The sequence below is a fragment of the Callospermophilus lateralis genome, chromosome 3 (assembly GCF_048772815.1).
Source record: "Callospermophilus lateralis isolate mCalLat2 chromosome 3, mCalLat2.hap1, whole genome shotgun sequence".
Lineage (NCBI taxonomy): Eukaryota > Metazoa > Chordata > Mammalia > Rodentia > Sciuridae > Callospermophilus > Callospermophilus lateralis.
In genome coordinates this window covers 193,318,900-193,340,277 of record NC_135307.1, presented here as the reverse complement: position 1 = coordinate 193,340,277, position 21,378 = coordinate 193,318,900, and the positions used below count along the sequence as shown (strand labels likewise).

At 56.9% G+C, this 21,378-nt stretch overlaps 1 protein-coding gene across 20 annotated transcripts in view; it reads right to left on the bottom strand.

Moving 5' to 3' along the window:
- Window positions 1-4,173: 4,173 nt before the first annotated feature.
- Zmynd8 (zinc finger MYND-type containing 8) overlaps window positions 4,174-21,378 on the bottom strand; it is a 97,821-nt gene continuing 80,616 nt past the window's right edge. For 18 of the 20 annotated variants that reach the window (XM_076852000.2, XM_076852004.2, XM_076852005.2 and 15 more), the window contains 8 exons: window positions 20,416-20,606; window positions 17,308-17,388; window positions 15,578-15,656; window positions 13,632-13,871; window positions 12,106-12,266; window positions 11,171-11,237; window positions 6,249-6,332; window positions 4,174-4,789 (listed from right to left, as the gene is read on the bottom strand). In XM_076852000.2, the coding sequence (XP_076708115.2) occupies window positions 4,650-4,789; window positions 6,249-6,332; window positions 11,171-11,237; window positions 12,106-12,266; window positions 13,632-13,871; window positions 15,578-15,656; window positions 17,308-17,388; window positions 20,416-20,606 (1,043 nt within the window). In that variant the 3' untranslated portion in view covers window positions 4,174-4,649. The remainder of the gene's footprint in view (window positions 4,790-6,248; window positions 6,333-11,170; window positions 11,238-12,105; window positions 12,267-13,631; window positions 13,872-15,577; window positions 15,657-17,307; window positions 17,389-20,415; window positions 20,607-21,378) is intronic. The other 2 variants (XM_076851989.2, XM_076851993.2) reach the window with 2 other exon arrangements.

The following is a 21,378-nucleotide window of genomic DNA, read 5'->3' as shown; positions in this document are numbered from 1 at the left end:
GCACCGGCCTGTAATCCCAGCGGCTCAGGGGGCTGAGGCAGGAGGATCCTGAGTTCAAAGCCAGCCTCAGCAACAGCGAGGCGCTGAGCAATTCAGTGAGGCCCCGTCTCTAAATAAAATACAGAATAGGGCTGGGGATGGGGCTCAGGGGTCTGTGCCCCCACTGATGCCTCCATATCATTTTATAATTTAAATGAGTGAATTAAACACAATAAAATGTTTAGAAAAACAAACCGACCCCTGTGCCAGCTTCCTGCCCTCTTTGGGGCACAAGGGCCCAACACGCTCCCACGGCGCCCACACGCTCCCACTGCGCCCTCACCCACACCCCACCCCAATTCCTCCTCCCCCCGTCTCACAGGCCCGCCTTTGCTTCCTGGAAAATGTGGGGGCGCCACCTGAGGGCTTGTAGGTTTGTTTTTCTTTCCACCTGGATGCTCTCCAGCCGGGTCAGTGGCTCCCAACACTCGCTGCCCCTTCAGGGTCATCTGAGCAGATCTCAGAAGGCCCCCGTCAAGACACCATGAAAAGGGCCGATGTCCTTGGTGGTTTCTTCCCAGTGAGAATTCTGGCACCTGTTTTGTTCTCCACCGTGTCCCAGTGCTTGCCTCCATAGCAGAAGGGACACTTCCCATTCCAGTAGTCCCACCACTCGGTTCTGTGGCTGCAGACCCACAAGTGGCCACCAGGTGGCAAGCGTCAACTACATTAAAAAGTCACCTCTAGACTCTCCTGTCTGGTGGTCCCTGTGGGTCCCTAGGAGGAAGCAGCAAGGCCCTGCAGCCTCTTCCAGGCTCACCATACCCCATCACATCTTCACAGACTGAGACGTTAGGTGGACCCAGATGAAAGTTACAGGACCTCCAGCCCTGCCCCCTCTCCACCACGCACTGACCCTCTGGTGCAGCTGCCAGGGGCAAGACTCCACGGTACCCCCACTGTGACAGGTGCACGCACGCTCCTGCTGCGGGTCTGTGTGCACACGCCACCATCAAAGAACCGCAGATGCCCTGGAACTGCACCAACAAGGAACCACAGTCGAGGTTTTAGATAAAAGGGCAGGACAGACACTACCATTTGTAAGAAAGGGCAAAGATGTCTCTGCATTTGTTGGAACTCGCCAACAGAGAGACATGCAGGAAGGACACTGGAGGGAGCCGGCTGGAATGGAAGGGCTTTATACTGTGGGCCCTTGTGTTTCTTGAACTTTTAGTCATGTGACAGCACTGGCTAGAATGATAAATCGTAAAACTAAAATTCGCTGTGCCAGCCATGGACAGGTGCGCCAGGCCCAGAGTACAGAAGCCCAGAGGCAAAAGGCTTGGCCCGCTGGGGCTGAGACAGTGGGGGACGGCGCCCCATCACTTGTCCCCTGGGCCCCTTGGCCCTACAGGCTCCAGCCTACCCCGCCTTCCTGACCTTAAGGATGAGGTGACAGAGAAGGGGCACATGGGCACCCGTAAAAGGAAACTAACGTTTCTGAGTTTTGATTCTGCACTTTGGTCACTTCCTTGGGCCTGCTTCCACAGCAGCTAGGCAGAGGGGGCAGGGACTAGACTCTCTCAGGGTGGCTCACAGCCAAGCATCAAGGAGAAAATCACAGCCCACTATGCACGTTACAGACCCCGACTGGAGCCTGGTGTCTCCAAACCCATCACTCCAACGCAGCCTTCTTGCTGTTCATCAAGCCCACGAAGCTCACAGGTGCCCCAGTCCTTTTGCACTTCCTGGTCCCTGGGTCTGGACCATTTCCTCACCTACTTGATCGCCCACAGCCAATTCTTCATTCAGGTCTTAGCTCAAACATCCCCTCTGCAGAGAGGATGCCGGATGGTTCCAACTGGGGCAGTCACCTGTGCCTCTTGGTCCTCCTCTACACCATCCCCCTTGACAATTCCAGCCCATTCTCTGCTTTTTCAGGGCCCATAAGTAGAAAATGTTCCCATTTTTAGGTGGTTGGGGAAAAAATATTTTGCAATAAACTGAAACTCAAAGGTCAGTCTATGGCACTTTATGGTTTTTGCCACGTCTACTTATGGTGCCCTTTGGCTGCTTTGGCCACAAAGCCTGACCCTCTGACCCTGGGAGGACTTGAGGACCCTGCCTGCATGGACTCACTCCGTGACCTCCCTGCGATCCTAAGGGAGGAGCCCACAGGCCCATGCTCCCCCCTCTGCTCCAGTTGCTGAAATCCCAGCCCCATGACTGGGAATGCAAGCTTGGCAAGGGTGGGGACATCCCACCTCCCACCCCGGTGCCGGGGCAGTGCACCACAGGCAGACCACTCAGGAACTGACACGGCACACACCTTCAAACGGGGCCCTGGCAGGAGGGTTGCTGGGCTGGAGATCTGGGGACCACTGGCCAGAGCAAAAACGGACCCTGCTGCCCAGAAGGCCAAGTAGCCTCAGGCTCTCCAGACTCCGCCCCTCCCAGGCCTGGAGCATGGAGGCCAGCACAGCCACGGACTCTGGGTGGCTCAGGTCTCCAAGGCCACAGAAGTCGCGGCTCCCTACTGCCCCACGCCCTCCTGCAACACCCCCGGTGCTCACAAGGGCCACTAGGGTCAGGTGCCGCCCTGTGGGGGTGCTGGCCTCTCAGGGCCCCTCCTCCTGTGTTTGGCTGCAAACATGGACAGCCATCCCCACCACCGGGAAAACTCCAAATTCGAGGAAGACCAAGCCATTTTGCCAAAACCGTTTAATTTAAAAAAAAGTGAAGAATCTGAAAAACCTGGGGGGGAAGGGGGGAGGGAGAGAGGGAGAGAGAGAAGGGGGGAGGGAGGGAAGGGGGGAGGGAAGGGGGAGAGAGGGAGAGAGGGAGGGAGAGAAGGGGGAGAGAGGGAGGGAGGGAGGGAGGGAGAGAAGGGGGAGAGAGGGAGAGAGGGAGGGAGGGAAGGGGGGGAGAGGGAGGGAGAGAGGGAGGGAGAGAAGGGGGAAGGAGGGAGGAAGGGGGAGGGAGGGAAGGGGGATGGGAAGGAGGGAGGGAAGGGAGGAGGGAGGGAAGGGGGAGGGAGGAAAGAGGAGCGGGAAGGGGGGGGAGGGAAGGAGGGAAGGAGGGAGGGAGGGAAGGAGGGAGGGGAGGAAGGCAGGGAGGAAGGCAGGGAGGGAGGGAAGGAACCCAAGACCACACCGTGCAACTCCACGGGCTCAGTCACAAAGAAACACCATCTTCAAAAAAGATATTTAAGTTTAATACAAATTTTATACAAAGAAAATGTGAAAAAATACTTCCATATGCTAAAAGCAATTATGCTTCACAAATAAGGCCAGCTAGGCTATTTTTTTTTTTTTTGACAACTGTAATTCACAAATGTTCTTTCTCTCCTGCTTTCTTCTAATATCTGTTCTTCTTTCTTCTCTAATGTGGGTGGCTAGCTGGAAACCGTACAGCCAGCATTCTCTTATCAACAATGAAGAGAAAGTAAACGAGACTAAAATGTACAACAGAATGTACTGGAATGATATCGTACAATTAATATTCTCATATACATACATCACCTTTTGCTTTGATCAATGCTTTTTGTTTTACACAACATACAAAATGGTACTACAGCTTACGTAGTGTAACAGACAGCATGACGGTCTTGCTTTCTCATACTGCCACTGTTTCATGCTTACATAAAAACGCAGAGCTCCATCATATAAATAATACACACATGCTTCCTCCGACGCACGCTCCTCGGTGTGCATCTGCCTTTGAGTTCCTGCTTCTAGAAGCACAGCATCTCCTCCCGTGGGTGTGTGAGTGTTCAAAGGAACCACAAACAAGAAAAGGCTTCTCTCTGCTGCCGCGTTGGTGACGAGCTGGGCAGGGCTCACTAGCCTCCGAGCATCTTCTGTAAACAGGATGTTGATTTTCCCTTTTAGGAGCCACCACTGACACCACACAGAATAAACGGCCCCTGGTCTGCAGGGCCTGCGTGGCAGGACACTGTGACGCAGGCATCCCAAGGGGCCACCGGCCTGGTGTGCGGGGACAGACACAGGACAACGCTGGCTTCCCTGGGGGCCGAGGGTGAGGCTGTGCAGCAGCAAGCCCAGGCCCGGCCCAGGACCACCGTGCCCACCAGGCCCGGCCCAGGACCGCCGTGCCCACCAGGCCCGGCCCAGGACCGCCGTGCCCACCAGGCCCGGCCCAGGACCGCCGTGCCCACCAGGCCAGGCCCAGGACCGCCGTGCCCACCAGGCCCGGCCCAGGACCGCCGTGCCCACCAGGCCCGGCCCAGGACCGCCGTGCCCACCAGGCCCGGCCCAGGAGCGCCGTGCCCACCAGGCCAGGCCCAGGAGCGCCGTGCCCCGAGGGCAGGCTGCCCGTGCGCCTCCGCAGCCAACATTCCTTTCGTTGTTGGGTGGATTTTTTTTTTTAAACTTGTTTTTCTTTTTTTATAAGTTAAAGTCGATACAAATATAAAAAGGGAAGGTGCTCTAGTTCAGTGACATCCACAAATTGTACATTATTTACACCTACAGCAGCGGCCCCTCCCGCGGGCGCTCGGCGAGGGCCTGGACGCTGCTGCGTGGGGGCTGCCCGCGGCGCCCGCGGCCCTCCTGAGCCTGAAGGGGTCCTTCTCCGTCTCCGCCGCTTCCCGTTTTCCTGGTGTCCGAGGTCCTCCCCCGTGGGACGGGCGGTCTGGTCACAGCTTGCCCCTAGTCCCAGAAGGCGTCGAGCCGAGACTCTTTCGGGAGGAGGCTCTTGGCGCTGGAGCCGGCGCCGAGCTCGGAGCGGGCCGACCCTCGCTTCTCTTCGCCGCCGCCCCAGCAACTGGACTTGCTACTCCGGGAATGGTCTGCGGAGGGAAGGCACCGGTCAGCACCCCTGCCCGCTCCGCCGGCCACGCGCCCTCCTAGCCGGGAAGCCACCTTCTCCTCCACCCCGCTCGCCATGGACGGTCCAAATCCCGCCACGTCCATCTCCCCCAGTCTGTGGCTCTCTAGAATACAGAGGTGGAACTAGGACCTCGAGCCTAGGATTTTTAGGACTTGACACAGCTGGCTGCAAAATCAGTAGGGTGTCAAGGATGAAGACTACTGGGACGGGAGACCTGCACCCTCACTACGTCCCGGGCACCCCTGCGTCCAGGCTCAGCCAGGAGGCAGGCCCTGGAGACTGGCGGACAGTGTGCGTCCACCCACCGCGGTCCTCGAACCAATCTAGAGGCAACTGGAAAATAGACCCATGACCAAATCACAAGTGTCCACCCAAGGGGGAGGATCATAAAAAAAGGATAACTGTGGACCAGAGGGCTAAGCCCACCTGGACGCACACGCCCAATGGGACGGTCTAAAAAGGATGCAGAACCAGAGCAAGACCTAGGATGGCTTCAAGGACACATAGACACAGCACTAGGAAGGAAGCTGAGTGACAAGTGAGGTGACAGAAGAGTCAGAGAGGAGCCAGTGACGGCCCTCCTCCAGCAGCCCAGTTCTGCAGGCTCTGCGCGGCCAGCAGCCAGCTCCCGCGAGCCTCGGGTCACTTACCAAGTTACTACGTTCAGACAGATTTCTAAAGCATTCTTGAGGTGAGGGGAGGACACTGGGCTGGAAGGGGTCATGGATCAAGCTTAGAGGCAGAATCGGGTGGCTGAGGAAGGGACCCTACTGTTACCTAACGGGGCTGCAATTCTTACTGCCTAGCAGGAGGCACGTGAGGTGAGTCGGGAGCTGTTTCTGGAAGACAAGGGGCAGGAGGGTCACCAGGAGAGAACTCATTGCAACTGGTGTGGCCGGCCAGAAGGGGGCAGTGTTGTGGCGGACAGAATGGGGCTGGGGGTGGAGCCTTGATCTTCTGGCCCCTCCCCACTAGGCATCCCTGCACTTGGAGCTCTTCTGGAGCGTCCCTAGGGGGTGACGCTGCTGGACATCACTACACATGAGAAAAGTCCCACAAGGCAGTCACCCTTGCGGCTCTGGTGACAACTGGGACCAGCTGGGGTCCTGGAAGACCCGGGGCAGCGGGCCAGGCGGAGGGGGCGGAGGGAGTGGGGGCGCGGTGGACTCGTCCCACCGGCCACGGAGAGCTGGTGTCTTGGGATCAGACGGAGGCTGACCCTCCAGAAGCCCAGCCCAGCCGGCTCTCACCGTGAAGCAGCGGGCAGTGGCCCCGAGGGGCGTCACTAAGAAGAAAGTTGCAGAGCGAGGGGAGCCCACGCGACAGGACAGGAGGACACGGCCACAGAGAAACACGGACACACACAGGACGAGGCTTGGCGAGCCGAGCTGGCCGCGGCTGGACAGGGTCATACTTACACTTCTGGGCGGGGTAGTTGGGGTGCGGCTGGTGGTCTGTGGTGGTTGGGGTAGAGGCAGGCTGCTTGTCACACCTTTTGCTAACTGAAGAGATACCAAGGCAGCTCAGAGTCGGTCACGGTCGGTTCCGCACAACCCCCGAGGGCGCTAGCCCCGAACCCGCTGGCTCCTGCACTCCCACCCGGGGCACCGCGGGCCACTGCGGCCTTCAAACACGTGATCAAACCCCAAGAGGACCACTGCACACAGCACAGGCCACAGGCGGGGGACAAGGCGCAAGGTAAGGGGAAAGCCACCAGCACTAGATAAGCCCCAGGGTGTCAGGATTTTGAAAGCAAAATCCTCAAAACCGCTTGTTCTGCTAACAGCCTAGCCCAACAAGAAGACAGGCAGGCGCTGGACGCCATGGGAGGAAGGTAGCATCCGGGTCAGTGAAGACAGTGGTGACCCGGCCAGGCGCAGGGAGGGACAGAGGGCGCTGGAGAAGCTGGGGGAGGGGGAGGAGGCGCAGGGCTACAGAGGGGCGAGGGCCACTCCTCCCCCACAAATCAAACCTGCAGCTGAAAGAGGCGAAGAGTGGAAGAAAAGGGTCTCAGGGAAATAGCTGGAGTGGTCAGGAGTTTGGTGGAAAAAAACTGAAAATAAGATGGCGGGGAGGCCTCCAGGGGCAAGGAAGCCTGAGAAGGAAACGGACCACAGCAGACCAGGGACTCCACAATGACCCGACCACCCCAGTCCTGCAGGTGGCCTTTACAGACTCAGATGGACAAAAGGAGACTTGACCATGGTTACAGAGCAGATGCTCCAGTCCCCAAAAGAGTATGACGAGAAGGAGGGGGAAGGAGATGGGGGTCAAGTGGGGTCAGTGGACGGTGCCTGCAGCGGCAGCACAAGAAGAAGGGGTGTTGAGGACTCGGCCTGCAAGGCAGCCCCCAAGGAGTAGCCTAAGTGACACTGGAGGAGGAAGTCACAAGAGGACCTCACCCTTGCCTTTTGTCTAAAAATCAAATCAGGAGATAGAGGTACAGGAGAGGATGCTGATAAGAACCAGAACCAGCAGGAGACGGCTGGGGAGAGATCCCTGTTCTAGTTCCTATTCCCCTCTGTCGGCCGAGCAGCTGCTTTAGGTAAAATCTCTCTTTTTTCTTTTTTTGTATTGAGAGACAGGGTCTCACTAAGTTGCTGAGGCTGTCCTTGAACTTGTGCTCCTCCTGCCTCACCCTTCCAAGTCACTGGGATTGCAGGCAGACGCCACAGCACCAGGAAGTCTTAAAAGATGAACAGGAGAGGGGCTGGGGTCGTGGCTCAGCGGTAGAGCGCTCGCCCAGCATGCGTGAGGCACTGGGTTCGATCCTCAGCACCACATAAAAATTATTGTGTCCACCTACAACTAAAAAATATATATTTAAAAAAAAGAAAAAGATGAACAGGGGAGGCCTATGCCACCTACCAAGGGAGCTCACGCCCCTACTTAAACCTCTCCTTCCACACGGACTCCTCAGTCCCCCCGGCACAGGTACTGGAGACAGCTCGGGAGCCCCCTGCACGGTCCACCTCCTGCACATCTCCCATGCACTGACCAGCTAGCCAGATGGGTGAGGGGGCTGGAGATGAGAGTCTTGCTGCTCTGATACAACTCCTCAGTACACGTGGCTTTGGGAAGAAATGAGAGCACTCAGGTCTGCAATCCCACGGGGCCACGGCCCATGGCCTGCTGGTCAACACGCAGATGTCACCAGTGCCCTGGCGCCAAGTACTCCTGTCCTTCCATTTTGACGATGAACCCTCTGCTTGGTATTCCTCCTCTGCCAAAATACCTTCTTTTTTTTTTTTTTTTTAATTAAAAAAAATTGGGGGTTGCGGGTGTTGGTGGGGCGGGGGACAGAACCCAGGTCCTCATGCATACAGGGCAAGTGCTCCACAGTGGAGCCACACCCCAGCCTGCTGCCCTTGCCCAGTCTCTTTCCAAACCATAAAACGGGGGACCACGTCTCCTTCAGTGTAGTCCCAATCTTCACCAAAAACACCTGGGGGAAGGCCCCTTTAGACACGGAAGTCCTGTGAGTCACACCACACTCAAGTGTCTGAACCACACCCCCAGCCCTTTTCTATTTTGAGACGGGTTTCACTAAGTTGCTTAGGGCCTTGCTAAGTCTTGAAGCTGGCCTTGAACTTATGATCCTCCAGCCTCAGCCTCCAGAGTTGCTGGATTAACAGATGTGGATCACTGCACCTGGCAGAGCTACTGTTAAGTCAACTAAAGTAAAATATGAAACTCCACTCCTAGTCACAGCTCGAGGGTTCCACAGCCACAGGGGTTAGTGGCCACCAGTGGCACAGTGCAGATATAAGACACGGCCTTCAGGGCACAACATTCCATTGGCAAAGCGGGGGGTGGAGGAGGGAGCAGAGAGAGAAGCGTATTTAAACACCCAGGGAAGGAGGCAGCTGGGTGGAGAATATGGCTATGACAAAGGACAGGAAGCAAGAAGCGGTCAGACGCTGGAGGTGGCCAGGAGGGAAAGGCAGAGCGTGTCCCCCATGTCACACAGAGGGCAGCAGGAAGGACAGGTGGAGTCTGAGACGGAGCAGGGAACGACAGTCACCTCTTCAGGGCGGAATGGGGGCTGATGAAAGGGGTTTGCAGGGAGGATGAGGCAGATGAGGATCTGTGCTTCTGAGGCCAGCGATCGAGATTAAACTAGCCATGGGACAGGGCTGTGGTCCTGGGGAACTTCCTCCAGCTGCCCCGAGGCTCGGGTGCAGGTGAGGAGTCACACTGCGGCGCTGAGAAAGCAGGAAGGCCGGGGCGCCCGGGTCCTGTGAGCCAGACTGCGGCCCAGGGCTGGGCCTGGACACCAGGCCACGAGGCCACGTGGGAGGAAGGAGCAGGGGAGCGGGAGGAGGCGCACACCAAGACCAGGGCCACGTCTGCGGCCCCTGTGACTGAGCCCCACGCGCCACGACACAACCACTTCTGACTTCCAACAGCAGTGCTTTGGTCTGGGTCCCGGGGGTGAAGCTCGGGTCTGGGGTCACCTAAGTCCTGGCTCGGCAAACGCTCTCCAAGTGACTCGGGCCTCCGGTGGGCTTCCCTGGGCCTTGCAGGACAGAGTGACTTCTCCCCCAGGCACTGGGCGCGACCAGGAGTGCAAGTGCCTCCTGTCCTTCAGGAAGCACCAGTGAGCACTCCTCTGCCATCTTCCACGCGCCACAGAAGGGGCTTCACCTGCCCGGCTCAGGTCCCCCACCGGCAACAGCCACAGGCTCCCAAGTGACCTTCCTTTCACTTCCCCAGATACCACGATGCTTCAGCCCCGCCCAGCCCAACACCTGCTTCTGCACTCCCAAACGCATCAGCACACACCCACGCACCCCCACACACACCATACCCCACACACACACCCTCACATTGGTTCTGTGTCATCTTAGGCCTGCTTTCCTGCTACCACGGCTGAGCGAAGCAAATGGACAGAGACCACGGAGCCTGCATTTACTCTCTGACCACCTACAAAAAGGCCCTCCAGCCATGTCCTCTCTCCTGGCCACCGTGCCACATGCGATCCTTATTCTGGCAGATCCCACACACACAGTGTCACGAGTCTTCCCGGGCCACCTCCGTCAGCACCTCGCAGCTGCAGAACCTCTGGACGGCACAGCTGTGGGCAGCAGCACTCCAGCCTGGCCCTCCGCATGCCGCCCCCAGCTCGGACACACCCACAGTCCCCTCACAGGCGGCTCAGTTCCTGTCTTAAGCTCATTTTTTTTCAACTTCGATTCCCAAAGAAGCTTTTATCATTGCAACTCGTTCAAATTCCCATCATGAAAGCCAAGCTGCAGGGCGATATTCTGGGGCTACCACGCCACTAGACCTGAAGTCGCTTTGGCTCTGTTCTGAAACGATCCGAGATGCCGCGGCATCTTAGTGCCACGCGGTGGCATGACTGAAGGTTCCATCTGAGGACTACAAGGGAAGCACAAAGGGCGGTGCTTGTTTTTTTTTTAATATTTTTTAGTTGTGGACGGGCGTTTATTTTGTACGCAGTGCTGAGATTCGAACCCAGGGCCTCACACATGCCAGGCAAGCGTTCTACCACTGAGCCACGATCCCAGCCCGAGGGCGGTGCTTTTTTGAGGGCACTTCAATCAAATCCAAGGCCAAGTTCACATCCTCCCTAGACCCACTCCACCATCTCCACCATCCAGTTCCCACGGGCCCTTCCAGGCCTGGCCTCTGGGGAACCCTCCCCGCCTGACCACAGACACTGCTTCCTCTAAGCGCTCGGTGTGCACAAGTGACATTGAGGTTCTGGTCCAGCTGAAGAGAACCAGCAGGCAAAATGGCCCCGGAGGAAAGGCCACAGGCAAGAACCCTGAATTCAGCAAGACGGTCCTCAACAAGCAAGGCCTGGGTCTGAGCCCACCTGCAGTGACCAGAACTGGTTTAGGAAAGTGCGGGAGAAAGACCACAGGGCTGAGAGAGAAGGGCGGCCCGAACCCCAGGAAAGAAATCCACTCGTCTCAGAAAAGTCCCCCAAACAGCCTGCCAGAGGGAAGGATGGTCCAGAAACACCGCCCACCTCCACGTTGTCTTTACCTCTCTGAAGGCCCAAGGACCCTCAGGAGCTGACTTTACGGGGCTTTGCTTACCCTGGCATTTCCCAGGGCAGGACCCTGTGTCCAAATAGTGTCACGTGGGCCCCGGTAACAAAACACAGGTAAATCCTGACCAGTGCGGAGAAGTGTGGGGAAACTGCCTCGCCCAGCCATACCCTCACCCCACAAGCCCGCCCAGCTGAGGCTCCCCAAAGATCCCTAACAGCTTGAAAACCACTGCCCTAACCCTGGGCTCCCTGACAAGATGGCTCCCAACCTGCCCGCATGAAAGTGAAAGCGCCATTCGCCCACCAGGGGCGACATACCAGAGCCTTGGTTGGAGCCTAAGAGAATGGAGGAGGGCGTCTCTCTGGAGCCAGAAAGGTCGAGGGTCTAGAAATACAAAGAAAGATGGACTCAGGGCACTGGGGCCAATGGAGCCCCCCAGGGAAACCCAGGGAGTCCCGGGAGTGCTCACTGCTCCCCCAGGGCATCTCGGTGCCCTCCACCTGGCGTGGTCCGCGGGAGTCGGACAGGTGTGCACACACCTGTGCTCTGGCTCCCAGACTCCTCCGGCGCGGGGTGGCCCCTCCCTAGCACTCCAGCCTGAGCTTGAGAACCTTCCCTGGGCCTGCACCCACCGGCTGACCGACCCAACACCCGACAGCCTGCTGCACCACAGAAGGAGAAATGGATCCGTTCACTTTGGAGGCCTCTTGTGAGGCAGTACCAACCCTGAGACCAGGGTCTCGACTGATTATCTGATGATGACGGCCAAAGTCCACAATGACTACAAACATGAAAGATGATCCGTGTGCCCCCTACGATCGATGTCACGTGTACAGATGAGCGGGTGTGACCTCCATGGTCCACTATGGCAGCACCAGCCAGATGCGGCTACTTGCATCGAAGTGAACTAAGGTCAAATTTAAAAATCTGATGCTTGGTCTCGTTCGCCATCCTGAGTACTCCACAGCCGCAGGGGCTACTGGCAGCCACAGTGGGCGGGACCCTCCCCATCACAGAGTTCTCCTGGACGCGCTGCTCTAAACCGGGAGGTCCTGAGAGCAGCTGCCAGGTCCTGCACAGGCCAACTCAGCCTCGCCTTCTGGCCCGTCCACGGGGCAGGCCCTGACCCCCGTCAGCTGACTCTTCCAGACAAACCCAGACAGCATGGGACTTTGGTGGGTGGGACACACAAGGGCAAGGGTCCTGGACACAGAGGGTGGGTGGCACTGGCCAAGGCACGGGGGGTCCTCACCGAGCTGCTGTCCTTGCTCTTCTCAGCTGACGGCTCCTTCTCTTTGGAGGCGCTGGTGGTGTCCGAGGCGGCTGGCTGGGCGCTGGAGGAGCCCCCCTGGGAGGGCTTGCTCCCGGTCTCTGTGTTCACCTCGGTGTCCGCTTCCTGCTGAGGGGCGGTGGCTGGGGACAAAGGGGAGAGAGGGAAGCCATGGGAAGCCAGGCACAATGGTTTCCGGCCCCGTGTGGAGCCCACTCCGCGCCCCATGGCACCAGCGGCCAGGCCCCACCCAGGGTCCAGTGCAGACCCAGGGAGGCCAGGCACCCAGAGGTCTCGAGTCGGTTTTGTGAGAGCACCTTGGCTTTCTGATACTCAGCGATTCGATCCGTCATTCTGGAAGGGAAAGCGTGTTCTCGGAGCTGATGACCCCTGTCCTCAAGAGCCCGCCATGACTCAGAGGCTTAGGTCCACCACAGCCCTGGACACTTGTTTTTGTCTGAGGCAGGTGGGAAAAGCCGTCAGAGAGCACAGAGCTTCTGGAGACGGTGGGAACAGCGGGCGTCCGACAGTGACTCACATAAACCAGGCTTCACCACGCCCCGAGAGCCGCAGGGCAGTGTGGCCAAGCTGCAGGGCCCGCTCGGGGCACCTCACACACTCCAGACACCAGCGGAGTGCCACGCCATGGCAGCAGGAGTCTAAAGACTGCGAGAAGACACCTCCCGTGGACGGCGACAGAAAGTGAGTCGGCCACCGGTTCTTAGGAATGACATCTTGTTGGCACACAGCCAGATTCTGGCTACAAAGCCTCAAATATTCATAGGGCCTTCAGGGTCTGCCAGCCCGGGACTGCCGTTTCTCAAGTTAGAATCACTCACACGCCAGCTCTGCAAATTTTGCTACAACATACAACCTTGTGTTTTTTATGTAATATTTTCAGTGAATTCTTTTAAATGGAGACTTTTGGGGGTGGGGGAAGTGCTCTGGATGGCACCCAGGGTGCTCTACCACAAGCCGCACCCCAGCCCAAGACTTTCAGTTCCAACCCCATAAAGCTAGAGTCCTTTGCCACAAACACTAGCTCTGAAGATTAACTTTTGAAGCGTTACTGGTAAACCCCAACAGGGCAGTCCTCTCTGCTGCGGCTCTCGGCAGAAGCCGGCTTGCTCCAGCTGGGGAGGGGGCACGGCTGCTGCTGCTGCGGCCTCAGCAACACAGACCGCACACCTACACCCGGGCCTCCACGTAGGAATCCCCGTTATTTAGAGCTGTGGGTCTATTCTCACCCCCAAAACAGGATGGACCCGAGTACTGCTGACATGGGGGCCGGCCCGCTCTGACTTGAGGCTGCCCTGTGCCCCGCGGATGCCGAGGACCATCCCCGCCCTAAGAGAAGATCAAAAGTCGGCAGCCAGGCGCCCGTGGTCAGCTCGGTCTGTGCGCCACACTCACGCTCGCTCCCAGAACCCACACTAATCAGCTAACCGCCCTCAGCGCGGGGTCCCCTGGAGCCCAGGCCCCGCCCTGCCGCCCAGAGTGCGCACTACCTGACTGGGTGCAGGACTTCATGTGCTCGGGCCAGTGGGCCTGCTGGCAGGGGTAGTCGCAGTAGCTGGTGTTCCAGCAGCAGTAGAAGATGGCCTCCTTCTTGCAGTGGGCACACCACTGCTTCTTCTTGGTCTCGTCCACCGCCTGCTGCTTCTCCAGCTCCAGCTGCTTCTTCACCTCAGCAACGAGCCGGTCCCGCTCCTGCTCCAGGCTCTGCCGCATCTCAGCCATGGTCAGCTCTGGGGGAGGGCGGGGGCGCAGGCTGCATCACTGACCCCGGCTGGGCATAGGGTGGCTGCACCCCACACTCAGACAGGCAGGGGTGTAAACCCCGACTAGGAAAGACCCCCACCAGCTGTGTGACTCTGGGCCCATAACACAGCCTCTCTGAGCCCAGTCGTCATCTGTAAGCAAGGAATCCGCCATTCGGGGCTACAGAGCCACACGTGACAGTGTCCGTGAGGTCCCCAGTGTGGAGACAAGAGGAGACCAATGGTGATTCTCAACCCCAGAGGACATCACAGGAGTTCCTCAAACAAACCCTTCAAATAATCATTAGTATATACTTTGTTTCCCTATCGAACACTTACACAGCTTCTGCTATCTGCAGGTGTGGCTTCTAATAATTCTGAGGGGTAAGGACTACCATTCTGCTCCTTTCCCAGAGGGGGAAACGGGGTAGAGCAGGGCCTGGGACTCAGGGGTGTGTCTTGTGGCCCTAGATCCAAGGCACCAGAGGAACTCTGGGGCTGATCACTGTGCTAAGGACAAGTGTCGGGTCACCCAGGAATGAGAGTTCTCTAGGTTTACACCAGGCAGTCAAGACCAGTTACTTCAGAACATAAGTCCACTTGCAAATCATTTGCAAGTGACCTTGGTAGAAATAAAGGAAAATGAATCATTGTTCAATTCCTGAAATACTCTGAAATTTTAAAAAAATTTCAGAAAAATTAATCCCTTATAAGGAAGACAAACACAGCCGGGGAGCTGGGGCGCAGGCCCGTGATCCCAGAGACTGGGGAGGCTGAGACAGGAGGATCCAAGTTTGAGGTTAGCCTCCAGAATGTAGCAAGGCCCTCATCGATTTAAAAAGACCCTGTATCAAAAATTTAAAAATAAAATAAAAGGACGGGGCTGTGGCTCAGTGGTTGAGTTTAATCTCTAGTACTCCAACAAGGGGCAGGGACAAAGAAAACCACCACACGGTGGCAGACCTGAGCCCCCCAGCCACCCAACTGACACAGGGATTTGGGATCCAGAGGAGTGCAGACACCACAGCCACTGAGGTTCAGAAAGCACAGTCGCAAACCCTGGCCCAGCCCCTGTGAAACGAGGGAAATATGCAAACCCAGGAAAACCTGGGGGAAACTGTGTAGCCCCACCCGGGCTCCCCGTCCAGCCCAGCTCGGACACAGCCCCCCTGTAAATGTCAGCCCAGCCCAGGCCAGGGCTGCTCCCACTCCCGGGCAGCCTGTGCTCGCCGTCCTGCAGCACCGTCTCTGCCTCTAAGTCTTTCCGGCCATGTAGGCCACAAACCACATGGTCCCCGTCTCCTCTGGGAACCCCGCAGACCCTTCTCAGGAGACAGCTCCTCAGTTTTGATCGTTTTTCTACGCTCTGGCTAATGCAGTTCCTAAAGAAGCCCCTTGTGGAGGGTTCTGTTGTATCCAGATTTCAAGTGAAGAGACTGAGGCACCAGCAAGTTACAGAGGAGTTGGAAGGTGAACCACTGTAGGTCAGTGACCGTCCTCGGTAGCCTCAAAACAAAGCAGGGTTCCCACCAGTGACCTCTCCGGGTGAGCCACCCCAGGGTTCGGTGTGCCCACTCCTCCAGCACACACAAATGGCGTCCCGCTGGCCCAGAGTTGACTCTGTCCACTTCTGGGCCCGACTTCAAGGCGCGAGGTTCCCCCCCAGCCCTGCAGGCCCAGCAGCGGGGACGCACCCAGATTGTGCTTCATCTCGGAGAGCTCCTGCTGGTGCAGCCACTGCAGCTTCTCAATCTCGATCCTCAGCCTGCGGATCTGGAACGAGAAAAGCAGGTTCCGAAGAGGCCCTCAGAGGGTCCAGCTGCTCCCCAGCAGGCCCCAAGAGCTCAGCCTCTCCTGACTGGGCAGCCAGGCTGGGCGCTGACCTTCCCCCAGCACCTGTCTGGACCAGGTTGACCCAAATTCATGAGAAATGCTGGCTCTGAAGACCAGCGGAGAGCACCACCTACCATGGAAGGACCCGGCACTAGAAAAGCCACTTAGAGTGAAGGACCAAGTCCCCCAAACAATACATCAGAAGTCTGGATAGAGGCGCAGCCTGTGATCCCAGAGGCTCAGGAAGCTGAGGCAGGAGGATGGCAAGTTCAAGGCCAGCCTCGACAACTAAGCAAGCCCCTGTCTCAAAGTAAACAGGCTGGGGTGAAGCTCAGTGTCAGAGCACCACTGGTTCAATCCCCAGCACCCCAAAAGTAATTTTAAAAAAAAGTTTTCATTTTTGTCTAAGAAAATTTAATAAAGATAGCTGTGATTTTTCACCTATAAAACATCCAGGTGGAATCCATGATCATTCACCTGAAATTCCAAAGCCCAGCGTCTTTGAAATGAAAGGGTATCTTGGCAGGAGGAGAACCCCAATTTGGACCATATTGATTTAAAGGGAAAATAAGCTTGGACTGAACTGATCTGAGGGTTTTAATTATCAAGCGGCTTGGTCACACATGACAATGACAATGTGGACTCACTTTGGTTGTCACACAACTGAGGATTACTACTGACACCTAGTGGGTAGAGGCCAGTGGTGCTGCGAAGGACAGTCCCCAGCACAAAGGTCACAGGGGCTGAGGTTGAAACTTCTGATTTACCCTCCGAGGGTGAACAACCTCATTTCAGTGCCAAAATCTCATGTCTAGTGGGCGGGGGAGGGGGCCGGATATCACCCTCCAAAATGGGAAAACAAGTGCGGCCCCATCTGACCAGGGCTCCAGGTGAGACACCACGAACCCGCTCACCCCCAACCACAGGCGGGTTCTTAAAAGGAATTCTTAAACCCACTCCTCCTAACCCTTTGTGTTCACACAGCTTTCCTTCAGAAACTGCCAGGTCCCCCGTCGGAGGCCGTGCATGGGACTCCCCACCTCCATCCTCACCCCTCAGGACCCCAGAAACCCTGCCACCTGCACTTCACCTGGTGACCTGGGAGCTGGCCCACGCTGTCCCGGCCACACAGCCAGCAGCTGTCCCGGCCACACAGCCAGCAGCGCACTCTCCAGGTCAATCGGCCAGAGAGGGAATTCTGCAAACTGCACTAGAGTCCCTTTCCCAGGGGACCGTTCGTGCTTCACCAGAAGTCCGAGGCTTCCCTGGGCCCCCTGAGAATTTCTGTGTGCAAATGCTTACATCACGACTGCAGAGAGGCCCGGCCTATGGAAAGACCACGGCATCGATGCGACATGAAGCGGAAGGACGGTCTCCCGTCTCACCCAGGGACTAACTCCGGCTCGGATGGGGCTACTTATCCCACCTGGCCAAGTGGCACAGCTGCTGGCCGGGCATTGGGGAGGAAGCAGCCCACCCACCCCTCACACAGCAGGGGCCGCGGCGACGGAGGCAGGCCCGGGTGCATCACGTCACCCTTATAGCAGCCTCTACGGTCCAGAGCTAAGTAAGGAATCCTGTCACCTCTGACCTCAGCGATTGTGCTTCCAGTAGTATTCTTAGAAAGATCGTTGTAGATTTCTGTCATCGTCCCTTTTATGGCATCCATCATCTGAAAGACAAAAACAAACCATCCAGTCACCATCGGCGGCTTCTCCAGGCAACAGAACTGACATCGACAGAGAAGGCAGCAGTGACCGTGTCCCTCCCGGTCACTGGTCCTCCTGCCCTGAAGACTAGTTCACAAGTCTCATGCTAGTTTCTACACTGCAGACTGAACCGGAAAGGCCCAACGGTCCACAGATGGGTCCTGCCTAACACGGCAGGTTTGAGGGAGAGGGGGTCTTGTTACTGTTGCTGAGTTCTCTCTCTCTCTCTCTCTCTCAGGGCTGGGAATGAAATGCAGGGGCTCGAGCATAGTAGGCAAGTGCTCTACCACTGACTTACACCCCAACCCTTAATCAATTCTCTTTTAAAAACACGTTTACTAAGGAAGCTGAGGCAGCTGGTTAAAGGCCAGAGAGTGAGACCCTGTGTCAAATTTTTTTTTAAATAAAGAGGCTCAGTAGTAAAGTGCCCTGTATTCAATTCAATCCCGAGAGAGAGAGAGATAATCCACAACATACCATTAAACTGTATATTCCAATTTTATTAAAATGTAAATTTATTTGTTTTTAATTTTTTAAGGTGTTGCTAGACCTTTATTTGGTTTATTTATTTGCAGTACTGAGAATCAAACCCAGTGCCTCACACATGCCAGGACAGTGCGTTACCTCTGAGCCACATCCCCAGCCCCTAATGCAGTGGTTTTTAGGGTCTGAGTGGCCAGGGTCCTAGCTCAGTGACAGGATAGGTCCACAGCATGTTTAACAGGCACAAGGGCCTGGGTTCAGTCCCCAGTGCACGCTCAAACATGCACACAAAACACCAATGGCTTTTAAAATATTTGAAGTGACTCATTCATCACTATAAATCAATTCCAGAACATTTTCATTACGCCCCAAAGAACACCGGCTCCTTATTAGTCCCCACCCCTCCAATGACCCCGTCTGCACCTCCCAGGTCTCTGACAACCCTGGCCCTTTTCTGGTACTAGAGGCTGAACCCAGTCGGGACACCTTCCCTCTGAGCTCACCCCCAGGCCACTTTATTTTTTATATTGAGGCAGGGTCTCGCTAAGTGGCCCCCGCTGGCCTCAAACCTCAACCTGCCCTCTACCCCTACAGGTTTGCTTATTCCTATAGATGAACCTGTGCAACACGCAGGCCCTGGTGCTGGCTCGAGGCCTGTCCACCTGCAACATCTCGTTCCTTTGCAGCCTGCCAGGTGGACTTGGCTATTTGCCATTTGAATGCCCTCAGCCCGGGCACTGCCTGCCTGCTTCATTCCCGTCTTCCTTCCCTTTAACGAGTCTCTCAAGGCACCGGTCAGCCTGTGAAGCCGGCCAGGGCAGTGTGGCAGCCACCCAGAGACCGCTGACCAAATGTGTTAGTGGGAAGACCTTCCCTCCTCCCCCGCCACGGGCCAGCAGGGGTCAGGAGAGAGGTCTGTCAGGCCTGCTCTGACGGCGGCCAGTCTCCCCTGGGCTTTCCTAAGCTCCAGGTCAGATGGAAGGCACGACAAAGGACACCCTGCATCCAACGCCTCTGTCCCGCCATAGTTTCTCACCTTCCCTGAGCTGCGGTTTCCCCAGGGAACAAAGCCAGGTGCCAACAGAGCGCCCGGCGGGGTGTGGGCAAGGGACTGGGAAAACCAGGCCAAGGCCACCCGGGCCTGCCCACCAGTGAGGAGGTGGCCATAAAGGAAGGCCTGTTCACATTCTGTTTTGCACAAAAACAAATCCATGTGAGCACGCACCTGCATGCCAGCTGGCGGGCCCCAAGAGAGGAACCCCAATTCACCCCAAAATGGGAGTCAAATGAGTGAAATATCTGTTGCGAGTCCCGCCCTCTGCAGGCTGCGGCCAGGGTACACACTTTCTGCTGTGTGTGGTTCCCAGGGGGTCCTTCTTCATGGACCCCCGGACTCTGCTGCCAGGCACGTCCACAGAAAGCACTGGACCAAATGGCCTCACAAGAAAACGCGGGACAGTGGGGGAAACTCCATTGCCAAGAACGCAATGCTGACTTCCCATTTTAAAGATGGATTGTGGAGTGACTTCCACGCCCACTTCCAAATACCGCCAAGACCTCGGAGTTAATAAGGAAGGCATTTCTGCCAAAACACAGAAACCCGGGTCTCCAACAACAGGTCACCTCAGAGAGAGAAAGGTTCGTCAGGAGCACCCCACCCCCATCCCCCAAAGTGACCCTGTCCGCTCTTTTAAATGGTGAAGAAAACGTCCCTGGAAACAGGTCCTGCCTCAGAGGAAAGGGGACTGCAGGGGGCGGTGGAAGGCCCACGGCCACAGGAGCCGGGAACAGGGGCTTAGTGTCAGTGATAAGCCTGACCACCGGCCGGCCTCAGTTTACCTATCTGTAAATAAACAGCTGGGACCAGATCAAAGGAGGGGGACAGCAGGGACAAATGCACATGGAAACACAGACAGTACCAGACACCACCTTACATGGGTGCTGAAATCAGCCCTCTTCCAACCCCACAGAGCCGTCCGCAAGAAAGGCTCCCCGGGGGTGGGGGCCGTGACACCCCGTCAGTCTCCCTCCAGGTCCAAGCCTTGACACAAACGGTATCTGGTGAGATCAAGCTTCATTTATTTAGGTTTGTAAACCGAACGGATTTAAATGACAGGAATTAAGTTTAAATAAAAATATCAACTCAAAACTGGCTCAGGCGATGAACAGGACAGAAAACCATCGCGAGTGGCACGCGGCTGACCCTGGAATCCTCCCTGTTTGGAACCTCGGGGGCCCAGAGCCCCTGGGCCAGCTGTCCTCTGCTCCAGCACTCAAGGAGAGCCTGTGCTCCATGCGCAGCCTGAAGGCCAAAGGGGACTCCAGCGCCTTTTGGATTTTATGGGCCGGTTTTAGGATCTAAGCCTTCCTGGCTTCCTGGGTGAGACTGAGTCCGCCCTCGATACCCTGCTGAGAACGGACTTCAGAGCCAGTGCGGATCTGGGCTGGGAGCAACAGGGTCCTCTGCCCGGGCCCCCGCAGCAGCCCACCCGGCGCCCGCCACTCACCTTGCTCGTGTACTTGGCGATGTCGGCGGCGACGTCGGCCGAGGCGGTGGCGATGGGCAGGTCGGCGCTGACGGAGGACGCGAGGGTGCTTGTGCAGCCCGAGCTGCTGACCAGGGGGGACGGCTGCGTGCTGGTCACCAGGGTGATGGTGGACGTGGACGGGCTCTGCGTGACCTCCTTCTGCTGGACAGCTAGGAGAACAAAGGGTTCTGGTCACCCCAGAAACATAGGAAGGGCTGTCCCAGCACAACGCTGTGGTGACAAGTGCAGCAGCCCTTGTGGGCTTTTCTACTCTACAGTGACCAAAGGAGCCAGGCTAGGTCCCAACCCCAGTAGAAAAACTTGAGCAAACATGAACCACCTCTGAGAGCTCAAGGTTGTGAGGCAGCCCTGGTACCCCGAGTGCCCGGGGCAGACTCCAGGTGCCCAAGGAACCCCAGCTGGTTCCGACCTGCAACAGGGCAACAGAAGAGGGGGCTCTGTCTTCTGGCCCCGCCCTTCTGCCCCCATATTGTCTCCTGACTCTCCTGAGCCCACACCTCACCCTCCCTGCTCCCTCAACCTACCTACAGGCCCCAAACCTCCACACAGGTCAAAGCAGAGGTCAGTTCACCTGGACTCCCTGTCTAGCGCACCAGCTGATTCAGGTGTGTCTTACCACCTTAACTAGCGCTGCAAACAAGCCATCGGTCCTTGTCACTTTATCTTGAGACAATTGGAAAGCTGAGGACCATAATGTCCACGAGTCTTTCCGGCAGCACCAAGCCTCCCCGGGGAAGGAGCATGCTCACGGGTAGGAAGACAGACGTACTCATCCTCGTCTCCAGCAACCTAGACCCAGCTCTGTCCCAAGAACTGTTCTTTTTTGTACCAGGGACTGAACTCAGGGACACTGGGCCACTAAACCACATCCCCAGACTTATTTGGTATTTTACTTAAGGACAGGGTCTCACTGAGTTGCTT